The sequence below is a fragment of the Trichoderma virens genome (genome assembly GCF_000170995.1).
Source record: "Trichoderma virens Gv29-8 chromosome Unknown TRIVIscaffold_85, whole genome shotgun sequence".
Lineage (NCBI taxonomy): Eukaryota > Fungi > Ascomycota > Sordariomycetes > Hypocreales > Hypocreaceae > Trichoderma > Trichoderma virens.
In genome coordinates this window covers 489,626-507,229 of record NW_014013664.1, presented here as the reverse complement: position 1 = coordinate 507,229, position 17,604 = coordinate 489,626, and the positions used below count along the sequence as shown (strand labels likewise).

Here is a 17,604-nt window from a genome sequence, read left to right as displayed (position 1 = left end):
CCACGCAAGACGGAGATTGCCACTCCCTTTGTCCTGTTTGACTATAAGGGAGACGACACCGCTGAACTACGTAGGATTGGACGAGCAACCGACTTGCATATCACCATGGCGAGCCAGTTCACTGGCCTGCAGATGCGGGTAGTGCTGAGGGATCCTGCTGAGTACATGCTCACAGGCATCGTAAGTGATGTGCAGGCAGGGAGCAGCCTCACCTTGACAAACGGTAAGCGCGTCCCCCTTTTTATTTTGTTTTATTTTCTTTCGTTACGCTTCCAAGACCACTACATGCAGTGCACGAGACTAACCCGCTGATACAGTATTCATCAATGCGACACGGGAGTGGGTTCCTCACATGCGAATCGATGCCTCTAACATTGCCGATCTCGAAGAGATTAGCTGCGATGGACCAGACTCCAAGCCTCCGGCCCCGACGTATCCTAGCCAACCGTCACCGAGCAAGCCGTTGGTGCAGCTACCCACGCAGCCGACCCAGCCCGCCTTTGTCGACCCAGCGATTCTGAGTCTAGGAAGACGGCCCAAGTCAGCGGCATTGAACAAACAGAAGAACCCTCCTGAAAAGCAAGGCGATGAAACCGACGCAACGGCGCAGCCGGGCGTCTTATATGGTATACATGTGGGGCGCCATTCGCTCGACTCAGGCGATGATGAGAATACTATTGTGGCGTCGGTTAAGGATTTGAAGATAGATCCAGTAGTCATTCCCAAGGATGTGCCCATTAGTAAATCTCGACCCGCCAAGGAGGTGCCGGCTTCCGCACAACAGCAACAAAAGAAGAAGGCACGGCGACATCCCAAGGCTCACAAGGAGCATCTAGGTGAAGCACCAGTAGCCGTTCAGACCCAGGCACATGGAAAGGGCTGGCGACAGACCCCTATCTTACAGAGCACCGCCTCTTTCCAGCCCTTCAGTTCCCTCAAGCGAAATGGGAAGGGTGTAAAGAACCTCAAGGACAACGGATGGGCGTCTGAGGATGTCACCGAGGAGATGGGAGAATTCGACTTCGAAAACAACCTGGCCAAGTTTGACAAGCACAAGATCTTTGATCAGATGAGGAAAGAAGACCAGATTGACGATGCAAGCCGCCTTGTAGCACACAACCGCCGGCCTAAGCCCGGAACGGCTGGGGGCAAGAACCTGCACTACTCCGAGAATGTCCTGGATATGCCTTCGACCTCGCCGGCGCCCAATGCCGACTACTGGAACAGCGAGGCAGATGTTGGGGCCAACGGATCAGAGAGATTAAGCGGCCGCGAGCCCAAGAATGGCAGCCAGACTGGCAAGCGGCCCGATAGCAAGACTGGAGGTCGGCGTTCACAGTCTCGCAAGGCGAGCACTGCTGCCCCGGTTGGAGGTCAGCCCCTTAGTAGGGTCAACTCCAGTCTACGATATCAGGCATCTCGCCGGTCAAGCCCCACAACCGGGCACCGCAGCACCGACTACGAACAGCAGCAACACCAGCCCGGTCTCTACCTTATTCCTTCAAACCGCCGAGTGGAGACGATATCCACACTTCAGATGCTCAATATTGAGAACATTGCTGCCAACGAGATTGGATTTAGCGAGACCCTGATGGCTGAAAATGCAGGGAGGGGCATCGCCGAGGTAGCGGTTACCGCTTTGTCGGACCCGGCCATGAAGGTTCGGTTCGAGTTGGTCGTGGCCGGAGCGTCCAGCGAGGCCACGGTGCGCTCATCTACGATAGTGATACTTGCCGGCAACAACAAGTCGGGCATCCGTGCGTTGGCTGCTGGTCGCCACCTCCGAAACAAGAACTTTGACGTGGTTGTGTGTCTGGTCGGCATCGAGCGTGAACGCGACCTGTTGGAGGACTTGAGGCGGCAGATACAGCTCTACAGAAACTTTGGAGGCAAGGTACTGAGCAAGCACGACTTTTTCGAGTATCTTCGAAAGGGCTCTGCAGCTCCTAGCGGTCTATCTATCTCTCTCATCATAGACGCACTGCTGGGTCTCACCATGTCGTTTGAAGAGCTGAGAGTGGGCGACCAGGCGTCAGTATACGAGCTGATGGAGTGGGCGAATCGGAATGATGCATTTGTGCTGGCCGTCGATGTACCTTCGGGGATTGACCCGACAAGCGGCAAGGTTGCCATCATCGATGGAGGCCATTTGTTTGTCAAACCACGCTACGTTGTTGCCATTGGAGCACCCAAGAAGGGGCTTCTGGAAGTCGTCACACCTCCTCTCCACGATGACCCCTCCCTATCAACAAGCATTGCGCAGGAGGATGAGTGGCGTCTATTCATCGCTGACTTGGGTCTGGGCAGCGCAATCTGGAGGAAAGCTGGCACCAAGATACGGAGGGGCATCGAGTTTGACGGCAAATGGGTGCTGGAAATGAAGTACCGCGGAATCGAGGAGGATGAAGACGAAGACTAAGACTAAAAAAAATACCAACCATATACATATAGCTAAACGTTGTTACGACTTTCAAGAGAGAAGAACCAAAAACAGGATGGAAAAAAAAGGAGGGGGCAATGGCTTGAGGCGGCCGTGGTAAACGAGGTTATTATGCATCCGCCTGGCCGGGGATCGGCTCGTGGAGGCTTTTCAAAAGGAGTATAATAGCGAACTGTAATTATAAGACAGCATTATGAGGCGTCAAGAGGGGGTCGATTTCGAGTTTTCGACAGAATGTATTCTAGCTTGAGGAGGGTTGATACCAATGGCAATACACGGGAGAGATTTCCAAACTGAATGGCTCTCGGCGTCTACTAATGCGTTCCGCCCCAGGAAACCTGCTGCGAGGGGACGCTCCCCGTTAAGCCTATTGCGTGCCAAGGTAAGGTAGCATCGGATCCCGGGTTTCTGGAAGGTCAGTCAAGATGTGCCGGGAGCGAGGCAAGACGAAGCCGCACCGCACGAGACTTTTGGTGAGAGAGGAGCAATGCCAAGACTGCGGGATAGCGGAGACAAGCTTTGCCAAGACGACGGCGCGCGGACATGGGAAGACGCAATGGTTCTCCTGTGGCTTTTCGTCGTCGCTTCAGCGTCTTCCCCTTTAAGGGCGCCGAAGATTTCTTGGTCTGGAATATGCAAGCACCTTGTTAGGGTCTCTTGGCTCTGTTTTTGGGGGGTGTTCATGCTGATAGTAGTAACTACATAGTATTCCACGACGGGGATGGCAGCGAGATGCAATGGCCGGGGGTCCCCCCCGATAGAGCTGAGATAAACTTATTGTGCTACTTTATTTGATGGTGCTCCACACAAGAGGCAACAAAAGTTCGCGCGGGCTTATTCCGACTGCCTCTTTTGTTGCGTGGGCGGTTCCCCGAGACACGTGGGAGGGCGAACTCTAAGGACGGTTTGATGCTTTGGCTGTTGGATGGCTTATCGCGATGTAAGACGTCGAGTGTCTGCATCTGCAGCTGCATCTGCCTATGCAGGGGAGAAGTTCAATACCGCGCATGTACCTGTACTGTACTGCAGCAGAGAGAGCGACATATACGAGATGGCGAACGAAGAGCGAATTGACGCGAAGCCGCCTGGACTCGTGGCGGACAACTTCATACTTTCCTAGGTACGATACATACGACACAGTGTCGCTGAGCAAAACACCGTACTGTGTGCCGCACCCTGAGTCGCCATTGAAGTCCCATTGGCCCAGGCGCTTTGCATTGCCCCGTCCCCGCTCCAGGAAAGGCACAGCACCACGTTGTACCGCCACCAATACAGTGCAAATTGCGAGCACGAGATGGCTCCTCGAAAGGGTCCCAGTAAGAACAACACCAACTCCTCTCGCCCCCCCCCCCCAGAGCATATCACCCCGTCTCGACTTTAGCGGATCGATCGCCGACATTCACAACTTCAACCTTGACGACTACCGGCTGGTGTAACGAGGCGACCGTTTGTCTACCTTTTGCGAGAACCCTGATTTGAGCGCACACGGAAGCCCGGGGGCTGAAACTGGGCTATTATTTTTTTCGCGATTGTTACGAAGTCTATTTTTTTTTTGGACAGCCGCCACTGATTGATATGCCACTCGAATTGTTCACGCCACTCTGAAATCCGACATCAACGGAATATCCACTGCTGCGATTCGATTTTCAGCTTCCCTAGAGACGTTTCATAGCGGTGCCGCAGCCGCCGCTGACTCCGTCCCGTTCGATTCGCGGGTCGGTCGACTCATCCCGTCAACGTGTCTTAGATTCGGGAGGCTACCTGGACGTTTTACTCCGCCTTGTTTCGTTCGAAAGCAGGCGGAAAAGGAGAACAAGGCATTTGCGGGCTGGCTTTTCGACATCACATCTACAAGCATATTCCATGGCGCTCCTGCGATAGGACCCCCCGACTGGCACCTCTCCTTGTCGTCGCCGTCTCGCCGGCTGACTCTTGATATCGCTTACGTCGTTCACTCTTCGATTTTGATTTTCGATTCCCCGATCCCGATAGCGGCCATGTCGATAACGGCCATGGCCAATGTGGCCTTCGCGGCTACGTCGTCGTTCGAGGCGTCCATGGCGCTGTGCACCAGCACGTGGCTGCCGGCCAACGGCATCCTCTCCCTGGACGGCCAGTCGGACGATGCCATCCTGACGCTGGACAACGACGCTCTGTTCCAGGCGCCGTGCCCGACGGCCACGATCCCGACCGTCTCCGTTGCCGTCAGCGACCCTCAAACCACCACCAGCGACGGCTCGAGCCTGGATCTGCAGGACCTGGGCGATGGCGATGACGACAACAGCCCACACTTTTCCGATTTCCGAGACCCCTTTTACGCCTCGAGCTTTCCCATCTGCTACGCCCTTGCGGCCACCACCGTCACCGCCTACATGCTCGTTATTATGCTCTTCATTACGCCACGGTCCTTTTTCGACAGCGGCGTTGTCTATCTTGGTCGGCCTGGCGGCTTCACCAACAGCTCCTCGGGAGGCGTCAATATTGGTGGGCGGCCATGGCTTCAGAAACTGGCGGCCTTGACGGTCGCGATATCTCTAACGATAGCCACAGCAGACACATTCCGAATCGCAAAAATCCAGTACATATGGGGCGTTCAGAACGCCAAGGTGCTGCAGAACGAGGTCATGGGGAGCACCGAGCTCAAGGCTATCCGCATTGTGTCCGACACATTTCTCTGGCTTGCACAGGCGCAGACGCTGATCCGTCTGTTCCCACGCCATCGCGAGAAAATTATCATCATGTGGGCGGCCTTCTTCCTCATCAGCCTCGATGTCATCTTTAGCGCCCTCAACAGCTTTTTGTACTCCGACCCGGACAGTATTGGCAATTCCATGCCCAAGAGTTTTGCCCACCCCATCCCGGCGCTGAGTTACCTATTCCAGCTGGCGCTGGGGGTGCTGTATGCCGCGTGGGTTGTGTATTACGCAATTATGAAGAAGAGATATGCCTTCTACCACCCTCTGATGAAGAACATGGTTCTGGTGGCCAGCATCTCGCTGGGCGCCATCCTGATACCGGTCGTCTTTTTTATACTCGATATTTCGAAGCCAGAGTTTACTGGCTGGGGAGACTATGTGCGGTGGGTTGGTGCGGCGGCGGCCAGTGTGGTGGTGTGGGAATGGGTGGAACGAATCGAAGCACTGGAACGCGAAGAGAAGAAGGACGGAATCCTGGGAAGAGAAGTGTTTGATGGAGATGACACGCTGGAAGTTAACGCGTCAGAGCTCCCATGGTCTCGAAAGCGAAAAGGATACAAAGTGGGCGGAGGAGATGATGGTAGAGGAGTGATGGTTTCCGAGAGGGAGCAAAGACCACGAGAAGGCAACGGCTGGCCTGGTGTACCGGTCATTAGCAGTCGACATCGTGAACGAGAGCGCAGCAATGTGCAAAGCCATGATAACAACGAAACTGGCGGGACGGCAGGGGAGAGAACATCGGGACATATCTTGAGACCGCCGGTGTGGCTCACGCGACCTGCCCCAGCCGTAACGCCGGCCAGCAGGACAGATACCACCAGTGCTGCCAGCAGTACCGTTTACGCCGTGAGGTACCAGGGAGGCTCTGATGGTCTGCCGAGAGCAGGTGACTGGGGGGCGGCAGCTCAGATTCAGCCCACGAGAGACGCCTCAAGGCCAGTGGAAGATGGGTTATCGACAACCCAGTCGCCTACTTCCATCTCTCCTGGGGATTCCCCATCTGGTCACATTTCGATACGGGAGCCGCCAAGGCCGGCGGATCTGCAGCCAAATTCTAGCTCAGGCGGCGGCCGTTGGCAGGCACTGCTGCGACGTGGAGGCAGTGGCCAAACCTCATCGTCACTGCCATCGCCTAGAGGACTGCCAGATGCCCGGTCAACCTTGAACACCCGAATCGATACCAACCGGTGGGATATCCGAAGCAGGCTGGAGGAATTTGCTGTGAGCCAAGCAGAAAGGATCCGGGAAAGGCTCCGGCCCACAACAGACACGGAAAATCTCCCCGTGACGGTAATACCGGCGCCAGCACGACGAGGCGCCGCGCTGCAGCAGGTTCTTGAGGAGGAAGGTGAAGAACTGAGCAGCTCGGCGGCGTCGGCTATACGGCGTGCGCGGGGGTCCAGCAGCAGCAGCTCTTCCGAGGAAGTGTACGAAGTCAGGGGCAGAAATAACATGGCACCCGACGCATACTCGAGAGCGAATACTGCAGCGCACGAGAGACCCATACCGCCTAACAATCCACCGCTGTGGCCGGGGGTGCGGAATCGACACCTCTATGACGACGACGATTACTCGTATGACGATTCGGTAACGGAGACTTCATCCGTGATATCCCAGGAGCACGAGCACGCGCATGGACACGAAAGAGAACGAGAACGAGAATCAGAGCCGGATACTGGGCAAGAAGACAGACGCACAATACCGCCGGGTGAACCTGGCGCGTCATAGAGTTTCTGGGCTACGTTCTAAGGTTTTTTTTTTTTTGTTGTGTGCGTGGCTTGGCTTGGATTGGGTTTACCGTTACGAAGCGTGTATGAAGTACTCTTGTCTTTGAGCGAGGCGTTTTTTTCGGGTTCAGGATTTTTGGTTTCATTTTCATTGTGTGGAATATATCCATTTGGAAGAGGTGTATGAGTACCTATATAAAACGTTGCTGGATATGGCGATGGAGATACCCGTGGATTTCGAGGAGAGTTGTTCTAGGAGGTTATTTGTGAAGAACTATTTTTAGATGGAGAATTATTGTGAGAGCAATGTTAGTGCTATACTGTATTTTCGGGTCACGTCAATATGCGAACATGTACACAACTACTTGCTGGGGGTTCATCTGAGATGAAGTTGAGAATCACGGTGAGAGTTTGGAGACTTCACAGCATTTTTAGTACCGGCCGAGACTACGTTATGAATCTAGGAACACGATCGGATCGGTTCACAGCATTTTTAGCACCGCCCGAGGCCACATTATGGTGACGGGAGCTATAGAGGCTGAAGTAGCACCGGACCACAGCATTTTTAGCACCGTCCGAGGCCACATCGTGAAGTTTTGCAGTAGGCTAGAGTACAGTAGATGAAATCGGGAAACTAGAGATTCAATTTAAGTATTTTTTACGGTATTTTTAGCACCGCCCGAGGCCGTGAAGTTCTGGAAGAATCTCGATCGAATGCTTGACTCCATGCTCCACAGTACATGTATTTGTAGCACCACTCGATACTACATTATAGCATTAGAGCGGTAGGAGGTTCGGCTAGAGGGTGTCCTGGACTCGTTATCTGTAGAACTCTTTCACAGCATTTTTAGCACCGCCCGAAGCCGCATCATGAACTGCTGCAAGAATCCCGATCAGATCTTGGGAACTGCCGGGGGCGTGCTCGTTAGTACCGAGCGAGGGTGTTGGATAGTGAATTCAGGGTGCTGGATAGTGAATTCGGGTGTGTTGGATAATGACTTTGGGATGCTAGATCATGAGTTTGGGGTGTTGGATAATGAATTTGGGGTGCTGGCTAAAACTGTCCCCGGAGCCCCTGCTTCACAGCATTTTTAGCATTACTTGATGCCACCTTAGGAACGATTACGAGTCCACGAGGACCGCAGCTTCACAGCATTTTTAAACACCCCCGAGGCCTTGTGAGACTGACGCCAATTGAGACGTTCTCATATGCTGCATTACGTCATCCGTCCCGAGGAACAGGAATTCATCGCAACCAACAAGCGCCGTACTCCGCCTCGCAGCAGCAAACCATCAGAAAAAGACGGCATATAATACATACAGTATAACATAAGCGGACCATCCGGGTCATCTTTCGCCGTGCTATGAGCGCCACACGGAGCGTCTTTTTGCAACAACGTGTCGTATTTCGCCGTGCCCTCGGACCCTGGATTTTCTGCAAGTTCCGAGATTCGGGATACGCGTAACGGGTTCCCGTGAATCCACCGATTCTTGTTGCATAGAATGTGATGTATCGTGCTGGTCGTACGGTAGGTACCGGATAGAAAGGTACTTGTTGCGCTAAGAAGAAGAAAAAAAGACCTAATTAAAGGGAACAAAGGAAAATAAGGCACAGGTGGGAAGCAGGGGCCATCCCTGTATCCCGTAGGGGACTAAGAAGAGAATAAATGGGGCGGGTGGGCCGGGGATTGTCAGGGGGCGTGTTGGGTGAAGGAGACAGCTGAAAGGATCAAAATGGATGCTGCTTATTGCTGAGTTAGACGAATATACGAGTACAGTATACTATCGAGTTAGTTGAGGATTGGGCATGGATATAGTATTACATGTAAGCAGCGTAGTATTATAGTGTTGTAATCGTATGGCATACTAGTAATTTGGATGCAGCAAATGTCAACTGCGGGGTTCATCTATTGTGCGATAGAGTACATACTATCACAACAACAATGAGCTGATCAGAGACTTGGGATGGAGTCTTGGAAGGGACAACAGCTCCATCTAACCAAATCTGCGGATTGAAGCCATTCAACTCCAATTCGCCAATGGAAATAGTAAGCGCAATATCAAAATCAGGGTCCAACTGTCAAAAAAATAGCTTTTCGCCATCCACGAACCTTATTGGAACCTTCAAGAGCAACAATCAAGCCTCCTGGAGTGAAACTCAATGCGGCTGGCTCTATCGAATAATCAGGTACTGCCTAGTACTGCCTATATAATAATGTACCTACTGGACTAAGAACTGTACCTATTGCAATTCAAGTTCCATAATAATTGATTGTCTCGACCAACTTCGGTACAGGCAGGCACGGCACTGGTCCCATCCCACACAATGCGCCTGCCTCGGCAGACCTCTCCTGCACTGTACCCTCTACCTGGCCTCATCCTCACCAACAGCAGCGCGCACCAGTAGACAGTACCTGTCCGTTGGGTGATCTGATCTCAGCTGTCTTTGCCGCTCTCCGCCCAAAAATTTTCCCCGTCCATCCAAATTCTCTTTACCTTTTCCCTTTGCCATCTCCTCTTCTGCTATCTTCTGTTGTCCTGTGAATGGCCCGCGTCTTCCCCTGACCCCGACCTGACCTGACCTGACAGCAGACGTCATCGAACCAGTCTTTTGCCCTCTCCTATCTCCAGCTCAATCTCACTCGGCATCTCGAAATATCCCGACTGGAGCGGCCTCGCCGTCCCTATCCTGCGTCCTCCTCTCCTTTTATATTCTTCACCTGCCACGACGACCCATCGGCTGTCGCCTTATGCAAAAATTAGACCGCTATTATTATTTTTTTGGACTTGCTCTTCTCAAGGTTTAGACCGAGGCTTCTTAGTCCCGTTTGTGAGACAAGTCAAGCGGATAAGCCCACGCGAGTCTCTCATCCCAAGACCACCAATCAATTGCGCTTGCGCCCCGCGACGACAGGGGTAGAAAATAAGAGGCCAGCGATCCAACTTGGAGTAGCAGCTTTTACTCTTGCTCGACTTTTTGTCCCCTTTTATCCTCCTCCTTCTTCTAGCATCCGACGGTTCGTCCCCTCTTTTTGCTTGTGACAGAGGCACTCGCGGCGTTTCGCGACAACGACAAGCCGCCCAGCCACAACGGGACGACATTCTCGAGCGACACCAGCGGTCCGACCAAGACACTTTGCTCGACACGATGGCGGGGGTCGAGCCTTTCCCGCTGCTCAACACGTCGGCAGACCAGCTGCACAGTGCTGACGTCAATGTTGCGAGGCGCAGGCGTAAGAGCAGCGGCCTTGGAGGCGAGATTCGTGCTGGCGACACGGGCGCGCCAGCCCTGGCCTCTAGTAGAGTCAGTCTCAATGCCCAGGACTCCGAGGTGAGATTGCGTCCCAGCGGATATTCCCACTGTACGTGGCTTTCATCAAGCTGACCGCCACCGTTCAACAGCACGACTCGTCCGAGGGCTCAGAGGATCCCTCTGGCGCTCCCAAGGTTTCCAAGCGCCGTCGCACTCGTGGATTCTTTTCGCAGCTTCGCCAGACCATGGTCAAGCACACCTTTGTCCTGCCCGCCGTCCTGCTTCTGCTCTTCCTGACTGGCTATGCCATCAACCCATCGGAATCCAACCCGCTACACCACTTCCTCTTCTTGTCGTACCCGCTCCCCCAGGACGACCCCCTCAAGCCCGTTCAGTATGGCAAGGGCAAGTGGGACATTGCCTTTGTCGCCTTTTACACCATCGTCTTGTCCTTTACTCGCGAGTTCGTCATGCAGGAGGTGTTGCGCCCATTGGCTCGCAAGACTGGACTCAGTAAGGGAAAGCAGGCCCGTCTCATGGAGCAGATGTATACCGCTCTTTACTTTGGTGTCTTGGGACCTGCTGGCATGTATGTCATGAGCCGCACGCCCGTCTGGTACTTTAACACGCGCGGCATGTATGAAGGCTTCCCCCACCGCTCGCACGAGGGTGTCGTCAAGTTTTACTATCTCTTCCAGGCTGCCTACTGGGCGCAGCAGGCCATCGTCCTCCTCCTGGGAATGGAGAAGCCGCGCAAGGATTTCAAGGAGCTTGTGGGTCACCACATCGTCAGCCTGGCTCTTATTGGTCTGAGCTACCGCTTCCACTTCACCTACATTGGCATCGCCGTCTACATCACCCACGACATTAGTGATTTCTTCCTCGCCTCATCCAAGGCCCTCAACTATATCGACCATCCCATCGTTGCTCCTTACTTCGCCACCTTTGTCGCCGTTTGGATTTACATGCGCCACTACATCAACCTCAAGATCATCTGGTCTCTTTTCACCGAGTTCCGCACCGTTGGCCCATTTGAGCTCAACTGGGAGACTCAGCAGTACAAGTGCTGGATCAGCCAGTACATCACCACTGCTCTGCTTGCCTCTCTTCAAGCCTTGAACCTGTTTTGGCTCTTCTACATTCTTCGCATCGCCTTCAGATTCATCCGCGATAAGGAGGCGACTGATGACCGATCTGAAGATGAAGACGATGAAGTGGAAAAGCCCGCCTCAAGCAAGCACAACGGCAAGATGGCCGTCCCTTCTCTAGAGGTCCACTATGAGGACGATGAAGACAAGGAGACCAAGCACTAAGAGTTTGACACCACAGTCAAAAAAAAAGGGGGGGCAATGCTGGCTATCGGTTGGAAAACGCTAGTAGACGTACGATTTATGCAAACAAAGCAAGCGGATTTGCAAAAAAAGATGCAATTTATAGGAATAGCGGGTGAGGAGCAAGCTTTTAATCATGCTTCTTTTTTTGTCTTTACGTCTTGGAGACAGACCTGCAAGAGCAAATTATCTCTCTGTCTGGGTATGGTGGGGGGGAAGGCAAAACGCAAGGGCATGGGGAAACCGGCGTTCATCATCTTCTTTTTTTGAACACGATGAGGGAAATCGAGAAAAGAAAAAAAGAGCCTTGGGTTTTAATACTAATTTTAATTTGACGATGAACAATTCTTCCTTTTGGTGGAGGAGGGGGGCTTTGGAGAAAAATCAACGGATATGATTGCGAGTATGATGAGCATGAGATGAACAATTTAGGATTTTGGATAACGTTGCAAAGTTGGAATTCTAATGCAAACAAACCCCCGGATGGAATGAGACATGCATAGGCCAAGGGCGCCTCGAGGGAGAACTTCTTCTTTCTTTTGCTTATTCTTGCGAATACATTCAATGCCTAATATATTACCATTACTTAGTACCTTGTAACTATTCAATATTTATTTATTCTCACTACTAGGTATCTCTACAATGGTTTTACAACTGTTAATCTGTTCTCCCTACTTGATCCGGGCGTGCATCACATCCACCTACATAATCAATACCATCAGTGGGCACAGCTTTACCATACAATCATCTACAAGTCCTCAAAAGCAAACATCACATGGCACTCAAGAACAAAGACAATTTTTTACCAAAATTGTTTTCTGTTCATTTTCATGCTACCTAAGTTATCGAGGCTGCCCTATACTTCTTAAGCAAATGTGAAATGTCCGTATCTGGTGCCCGATATTTTTTCATCCTGAGACTGTTGATAGTCTCGATTTCCCTGAGGAAGTGTCCCAAAAAGTGTATGTTACCGACGCAGTAAAAAACGAAAAATAAAATAAAAAAGCACAAACCCAAGCGGTGAACCTATCACCAATCCCGGATATCCATCCAGTCCTGAGGGCGTAATTCGAAATCGAACAAAAGAACAGTCTGAGCACAAAGCCAGGTCATGTAGTCGTTGCCCGTAGACAAGTCAAGTTCCCTTAGTCCTTGTCAATTGGGCGTCCATAGTCAGATTTCCTTCCAAAACGAAAAAAAAAAAAAAAAAAAAAAAAAAAAAAAAAAAAAAAAAAGAATAAAATAAAGGAGCAAGTATTGTCGTCAACACGTCGTCCTCTCAACCTCGTGGGGTACATCTGAGAGGTTTCTTCGGAGAGAAAAAACCGGGTGAAAAAAAATGTTGTAACCAGTCAAAAGATCTCACATATGCCTCAACATTGAAACTTGATACTTCATAGTCAAACAGCAACCGGCGAATTCCATGTATTCGGGGTGCTCTCGACAGATGATGAAACAAAAGAGATGCAGAGCTGATGCAAGAAGCAGTGGTAAAACAACACACATTATATGTCTCCGCCTGTAATTGCGGCTATATCTTGTCTCTTGACGAAATTCAGAGATGTATTATTAAGTCCGGTCGTTCGCGGTAGATTCCAGTACGAAATGGGTTGAAAAAAACAAAACAAATTGGCAGCTAGGTCCGGGCCTTGTTGCCTAAGTGGTTGCAAATGAAAAGGTTTTGAAATGAATAACATAAAAGAGACGTCATCGTCATATTGAAAGCTCTAAACTCAATCAAGTGATGAAATGCCTCGCGTGCAAAGGTTGACGTGGAACAAGGACCCGGTTCTCCGGGCGTCAAAGGATCGAAAGAATCAAATTTGGCCGGCTAAAAGGCAGAGTCTCTTATGCTGTGTGAATGGAAATGACGAATAAAAGAAAATGGTAAACAGAAATCCTATCCCCCAACGCCGATGCGATGCAGTCATCATGCTAGGTCCAGTATGTGAAGTTTTTGGTGGCATCGTCTTGTTGTCGAATGCCAAGTGGAGAAAAGGCGAATAGACCTGCGTTTTCGAATCCGGATGGGAAAATCGCAAAGATGATGAAATAAACAACAAAACAAAGTGCGACCAGCCTAGAGATAGGCCAGTAAGTTGATATCAGACGCATAAATGAACACAAACAGAAAAGCAATGGCTTGTAAGAAGCATGCAAGACCCAGAAGGGAGGTAGCATGTCTATACCTCGGTGGTTTGGTACACCAGTAACTTTGGCATGGTCAAAGTGACCAGCCTTGTGAAAGATCTCAAGCGGATCTACTTGCGATCGGTAGGCCGCTCCTCTTCGTGAGTCGACTCGTTGTCCGACGAAGATGCTGAAGGATGGGCCTCGCCGCTAAGTTGAGGCTGTTCAGTAGCAGAGCCGTGACTCTCATATCCGTCAATCTGGGCTGCTGATTTGTTCTTAACGCCCATGTTTGCGGCTCTCATAGCTCGTTTGGCTTGCAAGGAAGCTTCTCTAGCGACATCCAAGGCGCGCTCGGCTGTGACTTGCTTCTGCCACATGGAGTAGTAGATACCCTTGGCAGCGAGAAGGTCTTCGTGATTTCCTTTTTCAACAATCGTACCAGCGTGGAGCACGATGATTTGGTCAGCATGAGTGATGGTGGACAATCGATGTCTAGGAGAAAGAAAGGTGGTTAGCGTGAACACCTTTTGACCGAAATCCCATGAATGGATTCATTCACTTACGCAATGATGAGCAGTGTCCGTCCCTGACCGATGCTGCAAACATTCTTCTGAATCTCTTGTTCCGTGTGCGAGTCAAGGGCAGAGGTGGCTTCATCCAACATGATAATTCTAGGATCCTTGAGGATGGTACGGGCAATAGCCACTCGCTGTTTCTCACCGCCGCTGAGTCTGAGTCCTCGCTCTCCAACCTGGGTGTTGTAACCATCGGGGAATGACATGATGCGCTCATGAATGCTAGCAGCCTCGCAGGCAGCAAACACTTCTTCATCGGTGGCTTGAGGGTTGGCATACTTGAGGTTGTACATGAGAGTCTCGTTGAAGAGGGTAGTGTCCTGGGGGACGACTCCAATATGGCGGCGAACCGAGTTGATTGTGAGATCCTTGACATTCTTGCCGTCGAACTCAATGCTGCCCTGGTCACAGTCATAGTAGCGGAACATGTGTCGGAACAGGGTAGATTTGCCACCACCAGACTCGCCAACAAAGGCAGTTGTAGTTCCCGGGGCGCACTCAAAGCTGATGTTACGCAAAGCAGGTCTTCGAGCGTCATAGGAAAAGCTCACATCCTTCCATCGAACATGTCCAGTGAAGTTTTCTAGGGGAACAGCATTGGGCGAGTCAACAACGGTTGGTTGGATTTTGAAGAGCTCCAGAAGACGCTCGCCTGAGATCATGGCTTGCTGGACTGTTCGATAAAAGGAGCCGAAGAAGTTGAGAGGACCTTGAAGCTGGGTCAGGTAAGACACGACGACGAACCAGTCGCCCGTACTTCGCATGCCAACCAAGACTTGCCACCCGCAGACCAAGGCGGCGACTATTCTGCCCAAGTTGAAGACGAGAGTCTGGCAAATGTTCATGAGGACCATGCCAACCTGGACCTGAGCCTCAGCCTTTTGGAAGACTGCGACCTTGGCTCGATACCGGTTGGACTCGTACTCTTCTGCGTTGAAGTATTTGACTGTCTCATAACTAGAGATAGAGTCGTTCTTCACCGCTTCTTCTTCGCGATCGGCGTTTGTCATCTCCCGTCGCTGGTCTGCTCTCGTCGCGGCCATTTTGATTGTCATGTAAAGGTACCAGCAGGTGTCCACCAAGTTGAGTTGGGCGTACAGAGGGCCAAATTGGTAGTAGAAGACGGAGATTGAGAGGAACAAGTCGAAAAGCATGGGGATAACCTGGAACGTCACCTGCTCGAGGAAAGCGTTGATGGCAGAGCCCTTGTTGAGTGCAGAGAGAACCTCGCCAGTGCGCTTGGACAAGTGGAAATCGAGACTGAGAGAGTGGACATGGTTAAAGGCCGCAGCTGTCAGTCCTCGATACGAATATTGAGAAACGGGAATCCAAAGCAAGGATCGCAGGGAGCCAAGAAGGCCAGACTGTCCCTGGAGCACCCAGAGAAAGCCCAAAATGAGAAAGTCTTTGAGGGGGAAGTTGTCGCTAGTGATGGGCTCACCACTCCTGATGACCTTTTCCAGTTCGTTGACGACTTTGCCAATCTGCCAAGGAACATAGACGTTGACCAATCGTTGAAGGATGACTAGAGCAAAGCACAGCATTACCTGGAGCTGTAGCCGCACAGAATCCTTGGGCCAAAGGTAAGGGAAAAACAGGGAGTAGCCTCTAACGTACTCCAGCCATGTCTTGTGGGGAATCTTCTTTTGTCGATAGAAGGCGGCTTGGTCATCCTTGCGTGCGTAGGATGTTCCCGAAGGTTTGGCAGCGTTGGAAATAGTTCTACCACGAGATCGTCGGCCATTGGCCTCAGAGCCTGAGTTCTGCCGAGCGTCAATGGAGCGAGGCTGCCCATTAAGCAGTAGAGGCGTAGTCTCAGTGACGACACGACCTTCTTCGGCCCGGTTGTCGACGCGACGAGACTTGAGAATCCAGGCAACGCAGAAGAGAGAGATGGAGCCGACTATGTGCAACAGACGGACAAAATAGAGAACAAGGTCAATCTTTGTCCACGAATCAACGCAGTTTTCTTCCTTGGTGGGATCATCTTGCTGGGCGGTACGAAGAAAGTGGCAGTCGGCGGCAACGACGGCGGTGGAGATGAAGAGGATAAGTTCACCAATGAGGCCCAGAACCCAGATAGCCAGGTGGACAACATTGGGGCCCTTGCGCCAGTCAAACAACGAGAAGAGAATATAAAGATAAAAAAAGGTAGAACCGACAACGTGAACCTAGGAGAGAAGCAGGTTAGTGGATTCCGGGGAAGGAGGGGTTGAGCGCGAGGCCATTGGACAAATTTCCAACAAGCAGATGCTAGTCGAAGCTCGACCCGAGTGCTTGGGACCGATAGATGGAAGAGAGCATGGGGGATCATACCACAGTCCACTCGCCGGCCCATGGGAGTCCTTCTTTTGACCATTTATAAGGGTTCTCATGATAGAAGGCATGGACAAAGATGGAAACACCAGTTGCCACATAGCTCAAGAAGACAACAGCAGCGAGATAGCGAAAGACATTCTTGGCGATACGGCCAAAACGGGGACCGATCTTACGCTCGCCGTCGTTGCGACGCTTGCGCTTGGTAATGGGAAGGGGCTTGCCTCCGGGACCCTTGACCTTGGGAATAACAAGGTCCTCTTCTTTCTTGGAGTTGAAGACAGAGTACCAGGCCGCCAGGGAAATGAAGGCAACAAGAAGAACCAGAGAGTAGACATATTGGGTATCGCGAAGGAGGATATCGGCCAAGGTGAGGTCCCTGGCGCCGCCGGGGGCGGAAATGGCGCCACGAACGTCGTCGGGCGGCGCGTCGTCAGCCAACATTTTGGCAAGCTGCAAAAACAAAAAGTCGGGTTAGCAGAGAAGCGTGGCTAGACGGCGATGGGAGAAGCTTCTTGGGGGGGGTGGCAGAGGGAAGGGGGAGAACAACTAGGACTCTGGAGAATGGAGTCGAGGCCAGGGCAGGCGATGAGTGCGTGATGTTTGGCTGCGCAAGCTGCGAGAGGGTGTGTAGAGTTTGCTTGTCTGGCGATGATGGAGTTGTGAATTGTGGAAGGCAAAAGGTAAGGTGATGCCGAGAAAGAAGTGGAAATGGAAAGGTCAAGTGTTGCGGCTGTCACGGGGGGGCAAAGGAAGAAGAAGGATACGAGGAGCAGGCTTACAATGAATGCTGGGGCCAGTCACCTGAGATGAAGCATTGCCGGGCAGCTGGCAATTGGCAGCTGGCGATGAGGGGGAAGTGAGCAGCAGGCAAAGCAAAGCAGAAAAAAGAGGGGATGTCAAGAGAAGCTCAGCTGCCAAAGCGAGCGAGCGATGAAGAGGGCAAAACCGGTGATGGCAATGCGAGGCAGAAGGAGGAAGTGCAAGTGCAAGTACAACTACCACTACGGAGTACCAGTACGGAGTACACGCAGACGTCAAAAACGACGGCTTTGGGCCTCCTACTGGCCGATGCACAAGTGGGTGCAATCCATTGATTCATGTTCATAGGCCCATTGGATCGCTTTCTGGGG

The 17,604-nt window shown here is 51.8% G+C and overlaps 4 protein-coding genes across 4 annotated transcripts; 3 read left to right on the top strand and 1 right to left on the bottom strand.

Moving 5' to 3' along the window:
- Window positions 1-105: 105 nt before the first annotated feature.
- On the top strand, window positions 106-2,419 carry TRIVIDRAFT_57658 (uncharacterized protein; the record flags this gene model as incomplete). The annotated part of the gene is made up of 2 exons (XM_014097534.1): window positions 106-223; window positions 318-2,419. The coding sequence occupies 2 exons, from the start codon at window positions 106-108 to the stop codon at window positions 2,417-2,419; spliced, it is 2,220 nt and encodes a 739-aa protein (XP_013953009.1).
- Window positions 2,420-4,491: 2,072 nt separating this feature from the next.
- On the top strand, window positions 4,492-6,546 carry TRIVIDRAFT_21417 (uncharacterized protein; the record flags this gene model as incomplete). The annotated part of the gene is made up of 1 exon (XM_014097533.1): window positions 4,492-6,546. A coding segment is annotated over one exon (2,055 nt), but the record flags the coding sequence as incomplete, so codon positions are not given.
- Window positions 6,547-10,011: 3,465 nt separating this feature from the next.
- Window positions 10,012-11,429, top strand: TRIVIDRAFT_44085 (uncharacterized protein; the record flags this gene model as incomplete). The annotated part of the gene is made up of 2 exons (XM_014097532.1): window positions 10,012-10,194; window positions 10,311-11,429. 2 exons carry the CDS (start codon window positions 10,012-10,014, stop codon window positions 11,427-11,429), a joined length of 1,302 nt encoding a protein of 433 aa, XP_013953007.1.
- Window positions 11,430-13,708: 2,279 nt separating this feature from the next.
- Window positions 13,709-16,915, bottom strand: TRIVIDRAFT_43860 (uncharacterized protein; the record flags this gene model as incomplete). The annotated part of the gene is made up of 3 exons (XM_014097531.1): window positions 13,709-14,072; window positions 14,144-16,326; window positions 16,472-16,915. The coding sequence occupies 3 exons, from the start codon at window positions 16,913-16,915 to the stop codon at window positions 13,709-13,711; spliced, it is 2,991 nt and encodes a 996-aa protein (XP_013953006.1).
- Between the last annotated feature and the right edge of the window lie 689 nt (window positions 16,916-17,604).